We start from the raw sequence: 22,318 nt of genomic DNA, 5'->3' as shown, positions 1-22,318 counted from the left end.
ATAGTTGCCTAGAGAGTGAATCAATGAGTGATCCAACCTTTTACCAAGTGGTATATCAGTACCTTAGAGTCTTGACGACTCGCCAGTAAGCTTGTTGACCATCTGACTTGGTGTGGAGTGGCAGCAAGACGATTGTGCGGGGACGCGGAGACCCTTGCTTTGGTGGCTCAAGCTCCGAAATGAACACGGCGGCGAGGAATCGGAAGAGAGGCTAGTGGTGAGACCTTGGCTTGGTGGCTCATCCGATTAAAGGCCTTATCTTTTTGATTTGGTAGCTCAAGAGCTGTGATCGGGTGTCGATCGGAAGCATATCTTTTGTAGAGCTCCAACGTTGACTAGGGGTGGCATTCATGCCATTTATTGATGTGATGAATTTGCTCTCTCTACATTATTTATATTTCTGCATTTACATTCTTGCAATTTACCTTCTTAAATAGGTTGTAAGTGTTTTGATCGATAGAGTAGAGACACTAGATAAACCTAGAGCACATTTAGATATAAATTGATATAGATTTATCCTGTGTTGTTTTTAGAGCTGAAATAGTTCTAACTGTTATAATTCAACCCCTTTTAGGATGTCACCAGTCCCTTCACCCATCACATCATACCACACCCTCATTAGAGATAGAGCACCGGATCTTGGGCCCGTTGTCACCTACCAAGCACATATCCCAACGACTTCGTTGGTGCCATCGATTGGCATGCCTACCAACTTGGAATTTGATTTCCCAGGTGAAATTTCACATCTCTTAAGTAAAGTTTTACACTTGCATAGAAAGTATGAAATCCCAAATTGGAAGTCAAGGTTTTCAATAGAATTTTTTGAAACCTTGAGTTGGAGGTTTTGGAATTCGAGTTTAGTAGTATCCACATTTTGGTAGTACACATTAGATTGTGTTGTGGTGGACTTTCTAAGATCATAATTTCTCGTCTTCTTGATCATTACTCTTTCTTTACATGAAAGAGTGTAGTTCTTGTTTTTTAAATACTCAAATACAAGGAAGAAGGGAAGGGTTATTTATTTATTTCGCAGACACTTGGTTGGTTGCCATCTAGCAGGTAATTGAGCAATGTATAAAGGGGATGACTTAGTACACTTTCCCCATTCCCTTCGGCTTAGTTCCCCACCATTTCTCTTTGTTCCCCTTCTCATCACCAATCGGGATAAAAGATTAGCAATGCCCCATCACATCCTACCTCACTCCTCACAAGAGATGGAGCGCTAGATCTTAGGCCCACCGTCGCCTATCAAGCACATATCCCAATGACTCGTTGGTGACACCGATTGGCATGCCTCACAACTTGGAATTCAATTTCCCAGTGAAATTTTGCATCTCTTGAGTTGTAAAGTTTTACACTTGTGTATGAAGTCTAAAATTTTGATTCGGAAGCTTAGGGTTTTCAATAGAATTTTCTGAAACCTTGAGTTGGAGGTTTTGGAATTTGAGTTTAGTAATATCCAAATTTCAATGGTACAACATTGGATCATGTTGTGGCGGACTTGGTAAGATCACAATTGCTCGTCTTCTTGATCAATACTCTTTCTTTACATAGAAGAGTGTAGTTCTTGTTTTTTAGAAAACCCAAATACAAGGAAATAGGGAGGAGGTGCATTTATTTATTACGTAGACACTTGTTCGGTTGCCATCTAGCAGACACTTGGCCAATGGCTAAGAGGAGATGACTCGGTACACTTTCCCCATTCCCTTCAGCTTAGTTCCCCACCCTTTCACTTTGTTCCCCTTCTCATCGCCGATTGGGAGAAAAGCTTAGCAACACCTCATCACATCCTACCATGCCCCTCACAGGAGATGGAGTGCTTCTTGGGCCCATCGTCGCCTACCAAGCACAAATCCGACGTTGGTGGCATTGGTTGGCATGTCTCGTAATTTGGAATTCGATTTTCCAGGTGAAATTTTGTATCTGTTGAGTTATTAAAGTTTTATACTTGCGTAGGAAGTCTAAAATTCCGATTAAGAAGTTTAGGGTTCTCAATAGATTTTTTTTTTTTGAAATCTTGAGTTTGAGGTTTTGGAATTCGAGTTTAGTATGCAGATTTTAAGTACAACATTAGGAAATTTGAATCAATAATTTAGAATTAGGCTCAAAAGTCGCCGATACTCTTATCTTTTGCTCTATTTTCCGGATGGGGCGCCCAAGATGATAGCGGCACGGCGATGTTAGAGGAAGGGTTAGCCGCTTCGCCATAGAGTTGAAGGTTGTCGGAGAGGAAAGACGTTACCCGTGGGCGTCCGCTGAGAATAAAACCAGCGGATATCCGCGAATTTGCATTTGCTATAGTTGCAAAAGTGGGCCTTTTTGGTGACATGTTGTAGAGAAAACCAAATCAACTTGGGCCGGTGTGGGATGCCGGCCTGTAGTGTAGCAGCCCATGGAGCTCCAGAAGGTAGTGGAGCAGCTAACGGGGCCTAATATTACACGCTTACCAAACCCGAACGCTATATATCCCTCCGACCCGACACGACCCGACCCAGAACCCACGGACCCATCGCACCGAGACCCGTTATGCCGACCGCCACCGCCTCGTCACCAACGCGTCGAGAAATCCACGTTGTTTTTCCGCGTTCTGCTGCGCCTCCCCTCGCCTCCCCTCCCCTTCCTTCGCACCGCCTTCCTCCCTTGCCCGCGTTCCCCGCGCGATCGATAACCGCCGCCGACCCAGCCAGCCATGGCGGAGATCGCCGATTGGGCCGTCGCGGGCGAGCTGCCGGAGGAGGCGCGGCCGCCCTCCGCGGGGGCGGGGGAGGACGAGGACGAGGACGAGGAGGACGAGGAGGAGGGGGACGTGTGCCGGATCTGCCGCAACCGCGGCGACGAGGGCCACCCGCTCCGGTACCCGTGTGCCTGCAGCGGCAGCATCAAGTTCGTGCACCAGGACTGCCTCCTCCAGTGGCTCGACCACAGCAACTCGCGCCAGTGCGAGGTAACCGCCCCCGCCCCGTGGATAGTGACGTAGCTGGATTCGTTGCGTTAGGGCGTCGATTAGTTCGGTTGCGTGGTGGAATCGATCGATTGGATATTGAGCCAGGGCTTTGGATTCTGGTATTTGATATGTAGATTGGGGTTAGTTTTGGTTGATAGGTGTTGGTACTGGATAGGGCTAGTGATAGTTGAGGTTTTTATGGCTTTAGGTTGCTAGAGTTAGGGATTTGGATTGAGAACCATGGCGATTGAATGTTTTTTACGGATTATTCTGCTAGCTAAAGGAATTTGATGACGCTGCACTGCTGTTGTGGTTTGGGATATTTTAGAAAGCATAATTGGCTGACAACCTGCAATTGCGTGTGCTTGTGCTGCTTAGCAGTGACATTTTCGACCTGGTATAAACGAGTGATTTAAAGTTTAATTACCACATCTTCTTATTGAAGAAGCTCCTCTTCAAGAACTTCAGGGATCTCTAAAGCATCTCACTTTCAGATGTTAGTTAGGTTTAGGATGAATATGTGTTAGTTGTGAGTTCAAACACTACTCTAGGGCTGGGTGGCAATGGCTTTGTCAGGAAAAGGAGGATGGTGTTATGTTATTTTTCTCAACTCCAGTTTGTGTGGGTAATTTCTGATCTATACGTTGGTGTGCTACAGGTTTGTAAACATGCATTCTCCTTCTCACCCGTGTACGCTGATAATGCTCCGTCAAGACTCCCATTCCAAGAACTCATTGTTGGCGTTGGAATGAAAGCATGCCATGTGCTTCAGTTCATCGTCCGGCTTGCCTTTGTTCTCTCAGTTTGGCTCATGATTATCCCATTCATTACCTATTGGATATGGCGGTTAACTTTTGTGAGAAGTCTTGGCGAAGCGCAAAGGCTGTTCTTGAGTCACATCAGTGCTCAGTTGATCCTTAGTGATTGCCTACATGGGTTTCTTCTCTCAGCTATCATTGTACTTATATTTCTTGGTGCCACCTCTTTGAGGGACTATATAAGGCACCTGCGGGAACTTGGTGGACATGATGCTGAGAGGGATGATGGAGGCCGGGAAAGGCATGGTGCTCGAGCTGTCAGAAGGCTAGCTGGTCCTAACAATAGGGTACCTGCTGCAGATGGAAATATTGATGAACTAGCAGAAGCTCAAGGAGTCGGAGCTGGTGAACTTCTAAGAAGGAATGCCGAAAATGTTGCTGCTCGATTAGAACGACTTGAAGCTCAAGTTGAGCAGATGCTTGATGGTTTGGATGATGCAGATGGTGCTGAGGATGTTCCTTTTGATGAACTCGTTGGTATGCAAGGCCCTGTCTTCCACCTGGTTGAGAATGCAATAACAGTAAGTATTACCTTTTTCTAGCCCACAACAATTTTTTGTATGGATCTACATGTGTCTGCATAAATATTTTCAGTATCAGATTAATATGCCATACTATTGCAAAACTCTAGGAACTCTACTTGTTTATATTAAGGTTCAGTATGTAAGTGGTGACGAGTAAATTTAGATACGCCATAGGACTAAACCTTTGTTGACAAGGAGCCACTAAAATGTTGTCTCGATAAGATTGACTGGTTGGACTCATTCCATTTTATCGATAATCTCAAGATTTGTGTCCCCCAGCTTTTCAATCAGGGCTTGCTTAGCTTATTTCTTTTATTCATCTGACATGATGTTCAACACTTATATCGAGAACTTATTCAAGACGCTGATTCAGCAGGTTGTTTATTTTTGTCTCCTTGCTTTATTGGTTTCTGTTATTTTTTATTACCAAACTATGTCATGGAAGTGGCATGAGAGAAGCTTGATATTCCTAACTTTCAAAAAGATTGTATAATCCAATATTGATTAATGCAATCTGTGTTATTAAATCATGGGCCACCTATCTTCATTTATAATTCTTTGCATGGAAACCTTCTGATCTTTTCCAACCTTTATTACAGTCGCATCTGTTTATTTTCGAACATTAACAGGAATGTCTTTTATCCAGGTTCTAGCTAGCAATGCTATATTCCTCATTGTTGTGATCTTTGTTCCGTTCTCATTGGGAAGGATTGTCTTGTACTATCTATCATGGTTCTTCTCTTCGGCCTCTACTCCCATGCTGGCGAAAATGATGCCCTTCACAGAAACTGCTATTTCTATAGCTAATGGTACATTGAAGAGTGCAATTAATGCTGTGAAAAACTTGTCTTCCGACAGTCATAACGAAGGTGTTATTGGGCATGTGATTGAGGTTGTTACTCAATCCTTGAAGATAAATGCCACTGGTCTTAGTGTAATTCAAGGCACTGGGAAGAACAGTCTGATAAAAGGAACAACTATCGGCTCGTCTTATCTTTCTGATCTGACGACTCTCGCTGTTGGATACATGTTTATCTTTTGCCTCGTATTTTTGTACATCGGATCACTGGCTTTACTTCGATATGCCAGGGGTGAACGTTTTACCATTGGAAGGCTCTATGGTATAGCTACTATATTAGATGCCATTCCATCTCTATGCAGACAGTTCTTTGCTGGAATGAAGCATCTCATGACTATGGTCAAAGTTGCTTTCCTTTTGGTGATTGAGCTAGGTGTGTTTCCACTAATGTGTGGTTGGTGGCTTGATGTCTGCACTTTAAAGATGTTGGGTGCAACAATTGCTCAAAGAGTTGAATTCTTTGCAATGTCACCCTTGGCAAGCTCCTCTATCCATTGGCTTGTTGGGATTGTATATATGCTCCAAATAAGCATATTTGTCAGCCTTCTTCGAGGGGTATTGCTCAGTCCTTTTAATAATTCCAGTAACTGCACATTCAGACTTGTAAATTCATCTATATCTGATTCTTCTCACTTTCTTTTAACCTTTTCTTATTGTAGGTGCTGCACAATGGAGTTCTTTATTTTCTGCGGGACCCTGCTGATCCAAATTACAATCCGTTTAGAGACTTGATTGATGATCCTGTGCATAAACATGCTCGACGAGTTCTTCTATCAGTTGCAGTTTATGGTAGCTTGATTGTGATGCTGGTCTTCTTACCTGTAAAGCTGGCCATGTGGGTAGCTCCTTCAAATTTTCCTCTGGACATCACGTGAGTACTTATACCTATAACTTTTCTTCTTAAGTCTTTTTTTGTCACATTAGGATTTCACACCTAAGTCTTGTTGGCCTCTGTGGAATTGCAGCATTTTTGACCCATTTACCGAGATTCCAGTTGACGTGCTTCTGTTCCAAATATGCATCCCATTCGCAATTGAGCATTTCAAGCCTCGTGCAACAATTAAAGCTCTTTTGCATCATTGGTTTGCTGCGGTTGGTTGGGCCCTGGGCTTAACTGATTTCTTACTGCCAAAACCTGAAGAAAACGGTGGGCAAGAAAATTGGAATGGCAGGGCAGAAAGAAGAGATAGGGGACAGTTTGCCCCACAGATTGAACAGCGAATGATACATGCTGCTGCAGAAGATAATGGTAGGGGGAATGCAAATGAAGCCAATGATGTTGCTGAAGAATCTGATGTGGATGATCAGGGAGACTCTGAGTAAGTATTTCTCTATATATTTGTAATAGAATAACTATCTATGTTTCTCCCCGTATATTGTAAACCTGCAGACTCTGAGTAATTATTTCTCTATATATCTGTAATAGAATAACTATATATGTTTCTCCCCGTACATTGGAAGAACTAAACAGCCTTTGAACACAATTGAGTAATGATATATAACAAATTATGAATTGCAAATGGTAAATATGGATTTCACAATAATTGTCCGCTTGAAGTTTCCCTGACATTGTTTAGAGAAATCTGGAGGTCATACTCAAGAAATTAGTAGAACTGTATGACATTATAAATAGATGGCTCCTGAATCGTATATTAGCATAAACTTTTTTTCCAAGGAATGTATCAACATAAACTGTGGCTAGGTTATCTGAATTTTTCCTTTTGAAGGTACGGCTTTGTGCTTCGGATTGTGCTCTTGCTTGTAATGGCATGGATGACATTACTGATTTTCAATGCTGGAATGATAGTTGTTCCTATCTCGCTTGGCCGTCTCGTTTTTGAGGCTATTCCCCGCCTGCCAATCACACATGGCATCAAGTGCAATGGTAATTTAGTGGTGTTTGTATTATGCACCTTTATTGTTTATATGTAACATCTCATATTTACGTGATCAATTTTGTAAGACGACACCCTGTGGTAACATTTTTTTGTTTCTCTATCAGATCTGTTCTCTTTCAGCATTGGGTGTTATATTATCTGGAGTGCAGCTGCTGGGACTAGATATGCAATTGATTACATTAGATCACGACAACTGGGCTTCCTGGTGCAACAGATCTGCAAGTGGTGTTCTATTGTATTGAAGAGCTCTGCTCTTTTGTCAATATGGGTAATTCTTTTGGTCTGAACTACTTTGTTTCAACTTTCAACAACCCATTTTTTGCATTTACGGGTTTAAGCTCTCTGATTTCTGGCTGAAGAGGAGTTTCCTGGGTACATTTGGTATATAGATAGGCTCCAAGGTACGTTCTAAGATCTAACCACTAATATATTTTTTCAGGTCTTTGTTATTCCTGTGTTGATTGGACTCCTGTTTGAGCTGCTGATCATTGTACCCATGAGGGTGCCTATCGATGAGAGCCCTGTTTTTTTATTGTACCAGGATTGGGCGCTTGGGTTAATATTCTTGAAAATATGGACTAGACTGGTAAGAATATAGATGTACAATTCTTGTGTCCCCACATTTAAAACCCAAGTGTTCTCTTTTTCCATATTTATAATCTTGCTTTTGGGGTAGTTACTATCTGGTTGTTTACAAAAGAATAGGTTGAGTTGATAATCTTACGTTGATATTATTTCCAGGTTATGTTTGATCACATGGCACCTTTGGTTGATGAAAGCTGGAGGTCGAAGTTTGAGAGAGTAAGGGATGATGGCTTCTCCCGTTTGAGGGGTCTGTGGGTCCTCCATGAAATCATAATGCCCATTATCACCAAGCTCCTTACCGCTCTTTGTGTCCCGTACGTCCTTGCGAGGGGTGTCTTCCCGGTGTTGGGCTACCCACTGATTGTGAACTCAGCAGTCTACCGTTTTGCTTGGCTCGGCTGCCTGATATTCAATGCTCTCTTCTTCTGCGCTAAAAGATTCCATGTCTGGTTTACCAATCTCCACAACTCCATCAGGGATGACCGCTATCTGATTGGCCGGAAGCTGCACAACTTTGGCGAGGATAAACCCCGGCCGAGTGAATCTGGAGCAACTTCAGAGTCAGATGACCAGGACCGGGCACTAATCCTACGAGATCAGGAAGGGGGTATGAGATTGAGGATGAGGCGCAATAACCTGCATGTGAATCAACAACCTAGGCTGGCTGCATGAGCAGGAATGAGTTTTGACGAAGAGCGCACAACCAACTTCCAGCCTGCAGCTTCTGCGTGTGGTTTGTAACAAGAGTTTGTCTGTTAGTGTTAGGCAAGAGTTCAAGATTGCTGTACAACAAAGCCTAGGGGTAAAGCTGAAATGATTCGTGCGAGGTACTGATGGTGAAGTCCCTTACCTGTGGTAGTCATTGCTGACTGTAAATTTCGTTTGACAGAGCACTACCAGCCAGGGTTAAAAAACCGAAGTCCCTTACCTGTGGTAGTCATTGCTGACTGTAAATTTCGTTTGACAGAGCACTACCAGATAGGGTTAAAAAACCGATGGTAACCGAGCAAAAATTGCGATAACCGACTTTCTTGGTCCGGTTCGGTTTCAGAAACTGAACGATAATCAAATTTGAATTCAAAAAATTCAAAAATAATAATAAAATAATTAAAAAAAATTTAAAAAAATTAGATATAATTCTAAGATCTTCTGTAATTTTTTTTTAAAAAAATAATGTCGTTTGCGTCATATTCTATAAGGAGAAAGTTTGAAAAAATAAAAAAATTAAAACGTGCGATTTAGTTATTAACTCATAATAAGAAAAAATTTAATATGTAAACATATATATATATTTTTAAAATGTATCTTAAGAGGATCATTAAAATTGATTTCACTTTATTTAGAGTTTTATTAATTTCTCTATAATTTTTACAAAAATCACAAGCATAAAGTGAATATGTTAAGAAATAGCACTGTAATTAACTTTTTCATGTCTACTATTATTTTTTATACATAAATCATAGTATAAATAAACTAATAAAAATGGTTTCATTAATTTTTGAGGTGTGATGGGTCAGTTATGAATTAATCTAGTCGTAATATATTTACAAAATCCTGCATGTTATAATAACTAATTCATGAGTTTATGTATTTTTAAAAAACATAGGATCATGTAAGAAGACTAACAAAATTAGTTTTATGATTTTTGGATTAGCAAAGAGTAAACTATGCATTTAACTTGGTTTAACATATACAATTTCTCACAGAAAATTTTGAACTTTTTATGAGTATAAATACTTTTATCATGTAGATCATGTTAAAAAAATTAAAAAATTTTTTTCACTTGATTTAAAGCTCAGATGAATCAGTTATTGATTTTACAAGATTGAGATAATTTTTGTGTTTTTTTGTTAAATTTCACTGAAAATCGAGAAAACCACTCGATAAATCGAAAAAACCGAGTGGTTACCAACAATGCGGAAAATTCGAGAAAACCGCTCGATAAATCGCAAAAATTACTCGATAACCGGTCCAAACCGACTGGTTACCGAACGGCTAAAATCGTGATTTTTCTCCCAAATTTCAAATTTTGTCAAATAAATTTTGTCCGAATTTTTTTAATTTTCGACCGGTTACCACGGTAACCGCGAATTTTCAGTTACCACCGGAGCTCGGTAATCGAGCTCCGGTCGGTAAGTCAAACCATGCTACCTGCCCAACCCAATTTAATGTGAACCTGTTGTAGTGGCTAATGAGTTGAGTTGAACTGTTGTGTAGATAGATCATATTGTCCACTGTCTCTGTGGATTTTTTGTGTAGTCTAATTGTTCTTTTGCAACGGTTATATGGGAATGTAGGGCTCGAACTTGTTGAGTTTTTCTTCTTCTGTGTAAGCGAGGCGGCACGAGAACCGAGCTCATCAGGGTTCCACTCCATCGAGGCACGATGCCCGTGGTCGCAGCCGTCCTGCTGGACCCCGGCAGAGACGGGCCGGAAGGAGGATAACTGGGATAGAGGAGCTGAGGGACGTGGCGGAGCCGCTCATGTCACGGCAGGCTGGAGGAGGCCCAGCCACAGGGGATCATCATCACTTGAGCCTCTTGCTCCGTTGACATGGACCCGATCCCCGAAGGCGGTGAGCAATGCTCGAAGGTTGTCTCACATGCGACGACCTGGAGGTCTACAAGGCGCGTCTGAATTCTTTTATGCTGCTTGTTTTCGAAACAGGTCTACTAACGCGGTCTTCCCGCAGCGCGTGCGGCTGAGCGGAACACGCAACGGTAACGGACCGAACATGCTAGCCAATTTGTGCATCTTAATAGCTTGTCAGTTATAAACGTATATTGCAGTTGACCGCTTTGCACTTTCGAACCAAACGTCTCTCTTCTGTTAAGTCTAGAATTTTAGAATCGAATATGAGTTCATCTTGATCTTTTAAAAGATTTAACTCTATCTCTCATAAATTTTTATACTATATATACGAAATAAAATCTCATAGAAGAAAAAACTTTTCCCCTATACTATATCTCCTTTTATGATTGTTTTCTTGAGAAATTACTAGACTACACCGGTAGTAGTGGTTCCTTAACACGTTATCAGCACGAAGCTCTGCCAAAAATCAAGCTAGCGGAGCAAATCTGCCTGCGACTAATCTGCACTACATCAATATCGCCATCAAGCGGGCGAGTCATGACCTAGCCTATATGCCCCACGCGGCATGAATTTACCACGACATGAACAGACTACGGTTTGTCGTTTATCTTCTCACCATTGTTGGTCTATATGGTTAATTTGGTAGATTAGCTCGCTATTATATCAAATTATGGCATGATTAGAACACGCAGATTCGTTTGTATTAGTCATTATGGTGACCTGAAGTTGCCGCCCTGCGCACCCGCTGTGCAGAGGTGTGAAGCCAACCGTGGAGCCCTGCTGACCAGCGATCGAAAGTCCTGTCACTACACCGAACTGCTATCTGCGCCCTCATCTGTGACCTTCCTGGCCGCTGACACTAGCTAGAAGCCCTATCACCCGGGGTCATTCCCTTTGTACCGCCTCTGTTAGCTGCGCCCACCACGCCCCTGTAGTGCCGTCATATCGGCCTTCCGCCTCCATGTTGGTGCCCGCATGCGTTGCCATCCTTGTTGCATGCTGCCACACAACTCTGCTGCAGCCCGACCTGGCCGCCTAGTGCCCCTGTGTTTCCCACGACATGCATCGATCGGGAGCCCCTATTAACGTGTCGTATTTTGCTACGCCATCCCGGCTGCCCCCTATGGCTGCATGTGGCTGTAGCCCGACTGGTTGTGGCCCACGTGCCTATGCTTCTGCTACACACGAGGAAAGCCCTAAGGCCATCTCGACCAGCACCGTCGCACTTGCTGTTGTTCATGGCCCTCGTGCCACACCTGCTGCAGGCGGGAGCCCTTGCTGCACATGCCGCCAAGCCCTGCAGGTTGCTAGGCCAGCTGCACCCTGCTATGCACGTGCCGAGCCTCCCATAAGCGACCGGGCCATCGCCCACCACACGCCTATAAGGCAACCACACCCCCACATGAGCCGCTAGCTTTGCCTCTCAGTCAACAAAGGCAAGAAGGATTAGAAACTCTAGCCGGGGGCACGGGACAATTTTGGATCGGGCTGGTCCAAAATGGCCCAACTAGGAGTTTTGGGCTGGCCAGCTGACCAGAATAAGAAAAGAGAAAAGAAAAGAGAGAAGATACATGGGCCGGCTAGAATGAATATGAAGGGCCGAAATAGAAGAAGAAAAAGGGACTGCAGAAATTTTGCAATTAGACCGTGTGGTTTCTAAAAATTACACAAATCCTAAAGTTTTGCGTATAAACCCTAGGACTTTGCAGAAAACCTCGAGAATACTTTTCCTTACAGAAAAGTACCTCTAAAATTTAAATTTTGCATATATTTTTAGCAATTATACATTATTTATTTCTATATTATTTTTACTATATAAATGACATGTTATGTGTTTAAATTCAGTAATATTCATATAATGGCATAGAAAATATAAAAAAATTGCAGCAATCATATTTAGAAACACGATGCAAACTTACCTACAGTAATGCTTGTGTCATCAAAATATGTAGATGACTGGCATCACGAATAAGGAGTTCGTTGTGCTGAGTGTACAAGCGGCTGCAACTATCTCACTTGTGTGTTAGATGTCTGAATTGTATTAGGAGCGAAAAAGCTCTACACTGCCATTGGCCTAGGAACAAGCAGTACAATGGTCCCCACAAAGGATGAAAAGGATCAATCGCTTCATTTTCTCCACCACCATCTCTCCCCCACTTTGAAGGATGAGTACATTGTAATGACCAACGCTAAGACACTATGAGATGCACTACAAGAGCGCTTCGAGCGCCTTAAGTACACCATCAAGCCTCTTGCAGAGCAAGAATGGGTCCAGCTTCATTTCTTTGACTACAAGCATGTTAGAGAGTACAACTCAGTGCTGCACCATATTTGCACACTTCCATGTCTCTATGGGAAAGAGATCTCAGAAGAGGAGAAAATTGAGAAGAGTGTCTTCACTTTCCACCCGAATGCGACAAAATCCACACACAATCACCGTAAATCAAAATACAAGAAGTATTCAGAACCGATTGATGTGTTGCAACTTCATGAAGTTCATGACAAAGTCATAAACAAGAACTTCTTGTCCCAGCCACAAGGACAGAGCAGTGGTCTTGACGTCAACCACATCTCTTTCAAAGCACGCAAGAACCATAGTAAGAAGCTGGGGAAGGGAGAAAGAAAAGTGGTGACAGATAAAGTCAAACCTGGTGATGATAATAGTAAGACAATAAAAGAAGTCAAGCCATATGGTGAGTAGAACCAAAATCTACAAAACACCAAAACATGCTGTGGAAGCATACCAAAAGAAGTAGAAGGAGCAGTTAGAAACATACATCACCATTTTAGTGGGGATGGAGGTGGACAAAGTAGCCACAATCAAAATGGTAGCATCTCATATGGAAGTTGATGATACTCACACACTGGCAATAAAAGACCTCCTAATAAAGGATGTGGAGGTCTCTACTTTGCTCTTCTCCACTGCCATATAAGATGTAATGAAGGATAAAGCGGAAAAGAAAGTCATTGAAGAAGAAATGGTCGGATATTTCGTAGATTCTATCTAGAATTAGAGTAATCAGAAATTTATTTTGTTGCTGAATTTAGAAATATCGAATGAATAAATGAAAGCTTTAGAAGAGCAAGCTTAGCAACAAACAATATTTTTTTTTGGTATTTATAGAATATGTGTGGCGTCTGTATGGAGAAAGTGTATTGTGGATAGTGGAATATAAACACTTTTCTAAGAGAAAATATGTATTTTTAGTCTATTAAAAATAGCTCTAAAAATGTGATAATTGTCACCAGTGGTGATAATTACATAGTAGGTTTTGGAAGAGCCATAGTCATACTACCTATAGGAGCTACTTTTCATATTAAAAAAGCATTGTTGTATCCTAAATTTATAAGAAATCTCTTAAGTTTTAAAGATATTCGCGCTAACAGTTTCGATATAGAAACTGGTGAAGAAGATGATAGGGAGCCCCTACACATCACTAAGTGTGATAGTAAACTAAGAATACTAGAAAAAACTTCCTTCCATGAGTAGTGGCTTGTACTACACTTGCATTAGAGCATATGAAGTATTCATTACTTAAAAACTGTGTTTTGTAGTGCATAATTATTCTTCATACGACATGATAGATTTGGTCACCTGGCCTTAGAATGATGAGGGATATAATTACTAACTCACAAGGTCATGGCATAAATATATAGAATTTCCTGAATCATGAAGATTTAGTGTGCATTAGAATGAATAACGTTGGAGAATTCACTTCTAAAGTGTTCGATGATTATTGTACTCGTATGTGAATTAAAGTTGAATATTCGGTACTGTACGTCCACACTCAGAATGGACTAGCCGAAATATTGATAAAAAAATAAAATTCATTGCTAGACCTTTATTGCAATATTGTAATTTGCCTGCTACATGTTAGGGACATGCAATTTATATGCGGCGACCCTTAATTATAGACCATCCTCCTAGTGCAAAGGATAGTTCTGAAAATTTTCTATTTACACAAATTTAGATGTATTGTTTATGTGCCAATACTGCCGCCACAGCGAACCGCTATGAGACTTTGTTGAAGCATCTAGGCTCTTAATTCGTGTTTTGGTAATTAATGATAATATATCTTTGTGGACTAACATGTTTGAATGAGTTATGAAAAGGTTAGTCACAAAAGTGTTGCGGAGCTAGAAGTTGCATGAGTGAAAAGCATGAGGAATGGTTAGCTCAAGGCAAAGGTATAATTGTAGGGCAATTTTTTTTTACCGGTCAATGGAGATTTGAGAAGAAAAAATTGATTGAATTGATAGAATAAGTGTCGTACTATTAAGAGGGGTTGAAGTGTTTACTTAAGGTTTCTATGGTACCAAATTACTCAAACCTGCATATCATATAGAGTTGAAAATTATAGTTTGAGAAAAACCATTGAAAAGATTACTTTTGTGTGCTCCTGTGCGCTGGTGGTCTGACCGAGCCAGGCGGTGGTCTGACCGCTGTATAACAAACCAGGGCAGTCTTGCCTCTTTGAGAATGGCAGTCTGACCGGCCCTTCGAGCGGTCTGATCGTTGTATAAAGTCTTCTCAAATTCTGAGTAAATCTAAGTCTCGGTCTGATCGTGAGTCTTGCCGGTCTGATCGAGAATCACACAGAGAGTTTGTGTTCCTACGCTCTGACCACAGGGTCCGTCGGTCTGACCGTCAAGACTGTGCAGGTCTGACCAAGGAGGATGGTGGTCTGACCGCCAAGATGTGTCAGAGTTTATTTTGATCGTTGTCTGTAGCCGTTGTACGGCGGCGGTCTGACCACCACTGGTGCTGCGGTCAGAATGACAATAACGGTTAGATTTTGGGAAGAAGGGTATAAATATGGGCTTGGCTAGCTCATTGAATGATCTCTTGACTCTAGCACATAAATACAACACTTGAGCTCTAGCCCTTCACTCTCCCTCTCTATTAGCTTGGTGATTGCATCTTTGAGAGGTTGAGAGTAACTAGTGTATAATTTCAAAGATTTTGAGCAATTTGGCGCTTATGATCCTTCAAGCAAGCATCATCAACGTATTACTCTTGAAGGTTGCCGCCTCTTAGACGGCTTGGAGGTTGTGGCACCGACGAGCCCTACAAGGAAGATTCTGAAGGAGCCGCGGTGGTGAATGTGAGAGGTTTGAGCACGCCTTGCCGGAGTGGTAAAGTGCTTCACTAGTGAAATCGAGGTTTTGAGTAGTTCTTGTTTATTTCCGGCTTAAGGTCAAGTTGCTTGAATGAGCCCTTTCTCGTGTGAGAATTAAATACTTGATAGAGAAGTGGTTTGAAGCTTTAACTCACCTCAACGTGGATTAGGGGTGATCGATAAATTACCGAGACCACGGGGAAAAAAAATCTTTTGTGTCATGTTTGAGCAATTTACCTTATCATTGAGTTATTTACTTTCATGCAATTTACTTCAAATAATTTATCTTCCTAGATTATAAATTGTTACATATCACCCTAGGTTGCAAACCTCAACTTAGCTCTTAGTTGTTCTTCATATTGCTCTAGTGATCCTTAGTTTATTTTTGGAAGTTTTCTTAATCGCTTAGCAATTAGTTTTAAAACCGCCTATTCACCCCCATCTAGTCGGTACCTTTGATCTTACACTTGCATATGGCCCGCTTCACTGACTGCATATTTGATGAAAATAATTTTCCATTATTATGGGGAGGAAATATACCCTTGGATAAAGAATGTCGAGAAATTATTTGGCAGGCGGAAGGAATGACAGCACATGATCCTTGCACTAGTGAAACAAATGATGAAATATATAAAATTATCGAATTGTAGAAATTAGCAAACGATCTGCCTAATCATTTTTTGTGATTTGAAGAGCGTGACTAAGTCGCATGTGCGTGCACGCAATGCACCGGAGATGATGGAAGTACCAAAAGAAGGTACCCCTCATCTTGTACTAGGAGCTCTGAAAAATAATAAAAGGACAAAAAATTTAGTTCATCGAGTCCTAATTAGCTGGAGACGTCTGGTGAAAATGGGAAATAAGAGCTTACCATAGTTGATCATAAAAATACTCCAAATGAAGAAGTGGAGCTAGTTGAGACCTGATGATGGTATGGAATCTAAGAAAATAGGCATACCAGATTTAAATTTTCCTATGTAGGAAGAAACTAACGAAAATACACGCACTGAAATCAACGCTGGTAAACTAAAGGACCTTACTCCTATAGTAAGAAATAATGAAGAAGCACTTGAAAGTGCACCTGAAACAAATAATGAAGAGCAAGATAAAAAAAAAGCACCTGAAAGTGCAACATTTGATGAAATAGCAATGGACTATGTGAATTTAGGAGAATCCTAGAATAAAGCAACCACAATAGTTAATATATACTTCACAAATAAAATTGCTACAGTTAAAGATCATGACCCTAAACTTGCATCTCGCACTGAATGTAGAATGAGGTCAGATTGGGAAGACTGGTAGAAGTCAATAACGACTGAACTGTTGTCCCTAAATAAAAGAGAGATTTTTAGGTCAATATGCTGCACACCTCCCCACATCAAACCAATAGGATACAAGTGAGTTTTGTTTGTAAGAGTAACGAAAGGAATGAAATTGTGAGATACAAAATACGACTAGTTGCATAAGGTTTCAATTAATAAACATGTGTTGATTACGAAGAAACATATTCTCCGGTGATGAGTGGTATTACTTTTATTTATTTAATCTCGATGGCAGTCAATGTGGATATGAAAATGAAATTGATGGATGCTGTGACCGAATATCTTTATGAGAGCTTTGATTTGAATATTTATATGAAGGTACCTAAAGGAATACCATTACCGAATCAGGATAGAAGAAATAGACATCTTTATAGCGTATAATTGAAGAAATCTGTATATGGGTTGAAATAGTCAGATCTCAGAATGAATTTCTGTATATGAAGATGATCTTAATATCATCGGTATAGAAGAAGAAATTGAAGAAGCAATCTCGTACTTGAAGTCTAAATTTGAAATGAAAGATTTGGGTAAAACTAAGTTTTGCTTAGGTCTGCAGCTCGAGCATATGATAGATGGAATTTTCGTATATCAGTCAAACAACACTAAGAAGGTGTTAGAGTGATTTGGTTTTGAAAAATTATTTCCCTCTAAAACCCCCATGGTTGGAAGGTCATTGCAAGCAGATCAAGATTCTTGTAGACCTAAAGAAGAGGGGGAGGGAGTATTGGAACCGGAATTCTCATACTTAAGTATAATATGTGCGCTGATGTATCTAACTAATTGCACTAGGTCAGACATAGTATAGTAGAGAACCTACTTGCATGATACAATGCAGAGCCTACTGAAAGGTATTGAAAGGGCGTGAAGGATATTTTGTGTTACTTGCAAGGTAGTAAAAATCTGGATCTGTTCTACAGAAAGAATCATTACCTAAGTCTGATTGGATATGCAGATGTTGGATATCTGTGAGACCCACATACAGTGAAATTACAGACTGGCTATGTTTTTCTATATTGTGGAACTCCAATATCTTGAAAATCGTCAAAACAAAGTCTTGTATCTACTTCGACGAACCACTCGAAAATAATAGTTTTATATGAAGTCACATGAGAATGCAGATAGCTTAAAAAAATGATTAATCATATCCAGTAGTCATATGGTTTGAACACTTCTAACACTCCACCATTATATATAAAGATAATGCAGCATGAGTTGCACAAGTGCATTCAGGATAGAGGAAAAATAACTTAACTAAGCATATCAATACCAAGTTCTTTTATGATCATAAATTGCATAGAATGAATGAAATAAATGTAATGCATACCAAATAATATGAAAATCTTGCATATTTATTTACTAAGTCTCTCACTTCATCTAGTTTTGAAAGATGTGTCCGTGACATTAGGATGATGAGGTTTAGAGAGTTGCACATTTCAGGAGAAGAATTTTCACATAATATGATATAAGGAATTAAACCTTAGTCAAGAAGATTAAGTACCCAAAGTTAATTATAAAGATTATATAAAATATTTAGGCGGATTGTACTCTTTTTCTCTTAAATGAGTTTTTCTGAAGTTTCTCATGACAAGATTTTTAATGAGGTAATTCATGTGAGCATATCGCGAGCTATGTACTATTCCTCCCAATTTTTCCTTCTAGGTGTTTTGGAGAGTTTTGATGTGACATATGTATTTCACGAGAAGTATCCAAAAGGGAGTGTTAAGGAACCTGGAGTTTTACAATCGAACGTGGATCCATCTTGATCTTTTAAAAGATTTGATTCTATATTTTATAGGATTTTAATACTATATATACACGAGACATAACCTTTTATTATATAACATAGATAAATAAAAAAAATATTTCACTTACATTATGTCTCTTTTTTTATTTTTTTTGAAAAACCTTTAACCGGTGGTTCCTCACCATCTTCAACTCATTTTAAATCAAAGGTTTTGGCAGTTCACAGCACGGTGCGAGCACAACCACACAACTATTTCTGCAAAATTATGGAACAATAAAAACGACCCGACGAGGTCCAGGTCCAGTCTGCTTCCCTTCCTTAAATAAAAGAGCAAATTTTAGAAAACCATATATACTGGTGCCATTGTAACACATAACCACAGGTTTTGAAATTTCCTTCGCAAAAACACAGGTACTCTTTTTTTCATCTAAAAGAGAAAGAGACTTGTGGTTATGCAGTGCGTGACGTATTTTCTTAGAATTAAATTCTAAAAGAAATAGTAATGGATGCGTCTGACTTTACCCTAAAGAAAACTGCGATTGTGTGCTACATATGGGCGGTGTACCCGCGGTTTTGCGAATGATGTCAAGGTAATTTAACTGTGGTTATGCAGTATGTGACGTATAGTTTGTTGCGTTTTATTTAAGACGCCACTGGGTGCAGCCCTCGCCACGCTTCGCCGACCTCCGCTCCTCTCCCCTATTCGACCACCGCTCCGCATGTCGATCCAGGGGTTGATCCTCGAAGTCAAAGGCGCCTTCACTTCCTCCCTTGTTCGTCGTCGTCGTCGTTCCGTCTCCGAGGTGGTACGGGCATCGACGCTGAAACCCCCTCCTTGTGTTGTGTCTGCAGTCACCGGGTGCCAGAAGCTGCGGGACACAGAGTTCTTCACGCAGCACTGTAGGGATGGAAACGGATCGGATACGTATGGAATCGAATTCGGATAGTACGATTTACCACATTTTAATTCGAATACGAATACGGATCCGGATATCTTCGAATACGAATACGAATCGGATAGTTCGAATACGAATCCGCATTCGGATATCTACTCGATCTTTGAAATTCAGGTTGGAAATTTAAATTTTTGAAAAAAATTGACTGAAATTTGATAAAATTCAAATGAAATTTGTTCTACTTTGATTGGGCCGGAATTTTACAAATTTTGTTCAAAATTCATGTTGGAAATTTAAATTTTTGATCAAATTTAACTGAAATTTGATGAAATTTGACTGAAATTGTTCCAATTTGATTGGGTTGGAATTTCGTTCATATCTGAAATTTCTAAAACTTTAGCAAAATTTAGTTCCCTGGTTGGCGGATACGGATACGAATCGGATATATCTCGAATTCGGATATCTACATTTGAATCCGAATCTCGAAAACGAATTCGGATATATCCATTTTAGTATCCATTTCAGAAACGAATACGGATACGGATATCAATATTCGCATTTTAATAGATACAGAATCAGATAATTCAAATTTTCTACCATCCATTTCTACCCCTACGCAGCAGGAACTAGGGTACGCCACCACCAAACTTCGCACCCGCACCGGTCCATCCCTCTCCCTTCCTTTTGCCGTTTTTGGTCGTTGGTAGTACATGCTGACGACGACGACTCAGCCACCAACGAAATAATTAACCAATATAAAAGATAGGAGTCACAGCTAACGTGCTAGGCCTATAGGGAACAATACCACTGGGATACAGCTTACTACTGAAAGTCAGAAACCGAGTAGCTAAGCTGATCCTGTCTAACTTTGCATAATGGCACCATTCAGTTGGCATGATATGCTTGACTTTTGTTGATTTAAGAGTAAATTATGTTGGACCTTTCAATTTTAAAAGGGAATTCAGTTTGCTACACATTTGTGACAACTGCTTGCTCACCTCACACAATCATGTTTATATAGTTTTTTCTTTGATGGTTGACAAATATTGTGAAGAAACGAACATAACGTTGCTCTAAAAGCACTTATTTAGGGTTACTGTGAGACAATTCAGACATAAAATAAGGGTATCATTCTCCTTTTCACCTAAACACTTAATCAGTTTCATAAGTCACTACACCAAAATACATCATCAATGCCGGTTCAAAATCATCATCAGATATGAGTTTTAAACCAACACTGATTACTCGGCACTGATAATCACTGACTATCAGTGCTGGGTATGAAACCGACACTGAAAATCACTATCAGTGCCGGTTGGTAGCTCTAACTGGCACTGATAGTCGGTCTTGATTTAATATTTTTAGGGCCGAAAAGAGTTTCAAAAAAAAATTCATGAAATGAGGCACCCGACAGATGTTACCCACCCGACTCGCTCGCATGCGGCAACAAAGACTCGAACTCAAGACCTCCTATGTGCACGCATGAATTCTCTAACCATCTCAACTATCGTCCGTTCGTGAATATAGTAGCAAAATAAATCCTTTTGACATCTTCTGACCAAATATTTAAATAGCTATTTGTATATCTAAATGATCTCAAATAAAAAAGTGATCAACTGCAAAATTGTAGATCTTATCGAGGGCTACAATTTTCATATAAAGTTTTTCCGCATCCAACTTCGTTTGAAAAAATTATGAACTTTTTAACGTGAGCTGTCATCGACTACTGCTGCAACTTTATTATAATTATTTGGGCATTTAATGACCACAAATTTTAAAAAAAATAACTACAAAGTTGTAGATTTTGTCGAGAGTTACAATTTTCGTATAAAGTTTTTTTCCATCCGACTTTGTTTGAAAAAGTTATAAATTTTTTAACGTGAGTTGTCATCAATCACTGTTACAACTTTATTATAATTATTTGAACATTTAAATGACCTCAAATTAAAAAACTACAAAGTTGTAGATATAATCGAGAGCTATAATTTTCATATAAAGTTTTTTCCTATCCGACGTCGTGTGAAAAAGTTATGAATTTTTTAAGATGGGCTATGACAGTAATAATTATCAGTGACGGTTCGTAACTAGAATCGGTACTGATAATCAGTATCAGTATCGGTTTGTGGTTTTAGATTCTTTTGTAGGACTGTATAGTGTTTCCACGGATTTGAAAATTACTGCACAAAACCTAGAGCAATGAATGAAGTAGATGAGTGATGGGTATATGCAGATCACGCCCTTAACCTGTGCTCTTCAAAAAATGAGACTAATCTCTAGTTGACCTTTAGCTAATTGAGCTAGCTATAAGACATTACCAACAGCGATGAAATATTCACCTTGTTGATATCTTATCTCGATGAACGTACAATATTTTCCCTTACAAGTAGGCTTCTACAGAACTTTACTTACACATCAGCTTACTGTTGTAATATTTTCTGAGTCTGTATCTTAGTCTAGAGTTTCTTTTTTCCTTATGGGTGGGTACATGTGATATTGACGCCAGATGGAGGTTGAAATCCGGCTTTCGATGAGAAGTTTCACAGACCCCTCGTTGAAGGGCTCCTTGAGCTGAATGTTAACGTTTATAACAGCAACACATTTAGGCATGATGACTTCATCGGCAGTGGCAGGTTTGTGGCTCTTAATGTGACAGATTATTATATTACTCGTCACTTATATCACCTCAAATTGAGATCGAATATTTACCCGTTATAGATAACAGGTAATAGATGACGGGTCATAATATTACCCGTTACCTATAACATGAGTGATGGGTAATTACTAAATCCGTCACTTATGACTTGGTTATAAGTGATATATCTTCCTGAACCAGTCATAAGTTACGAGTCATAACATGCACGATCTGTTACTTATGACTTGGCATAGGTGACATGTAATATTATCATCCGTCACCTATTACTTAGCTCTGTTTAAAGAGCTGGCTAATCACTATGCAACAAACAATTACTCAACAATACCACCCGCACAGTGCTGGTGATTTTCACCAGCTCCACTC

General features: G+C 40.1%; 1 protein-coding gene across 1 annotated transcript; it reads left to right on the top strand.

Annotated features, from left to right (window-relative positions):
• Window positions 1-2,570: 2,570 nt before the first annotated feature.
• On the top strand, window positions 2,571-8,582 carry LOC133883345 (probable E3 ubiquitin ligase SUD1). Its single transcript, XM_062322641.1, has 9 exons — window positions 2,571-2,944; window positions 3,603-4,283; window positions 4,933-5,700; window positions 5,805-6,016; window positions 6,111-6,464; window positions 6,873-7,030; window positions 7,148-7,311; window positions 7,483-7,629; window positions 7,785-8,582. Exons 1-9 carry the CDS (start codon window positions 2,690-2,692, stop codon window positions 8,298-8,300), a joined length of 3,255 nt encoding a protein of 1,084 aa, XP_062178625.1. The 5' UTR covers window positions 2,571-2,689; the 3' UTR covers window positions 8,301-8,582.
• The last annotated feature ends 13,736 nt before the right edge of the window (window positions 8,583-22,318 follow it).

The sequence above is a fragment of the Phragmites australis genome, chromosome 10, assembly GCF_958298935.1.
Source record: "Phragmites australis chromosome 10, lpPhrAust1.1, whole genome shotgun sequence".
NCBI lineage: Eukaryota > Viridiplantae > Streptophyta > Magnoliopsida > Poales > Poaceae > Phragmites > Phragmites australis.
The sequence above is the reverse complement of the archived record's forward strand: the minus strand, read 5'-3'. Positions and strand labels throughout refer to the sequence as shown.

Bases quoted from the DNA above. Each gene is read 5' to 3' on its own strand.
- LOC133883345 (XM_062322641.1), top strand. From the start codon at position 2,690: ATGGCGGAGATCGCCGATTGGGCCGTCGCGGGCGAGCTGCCGGAGGAG. The intron at 2,945-3,602 runs GTAACCGCCCCC...GGTGTGCTACAG, and splicing joins GCAACTCGCGCCAGTGCGAG to GTTTGTAAACATGCATTCTC. The intron at 6,017-6,110 runs GTGAGTACTTAT...GTGGAATTGCAG, and splicing joins AATTTTCCTCTGGACATCAC to CATTTTTGACCCATTTACCG.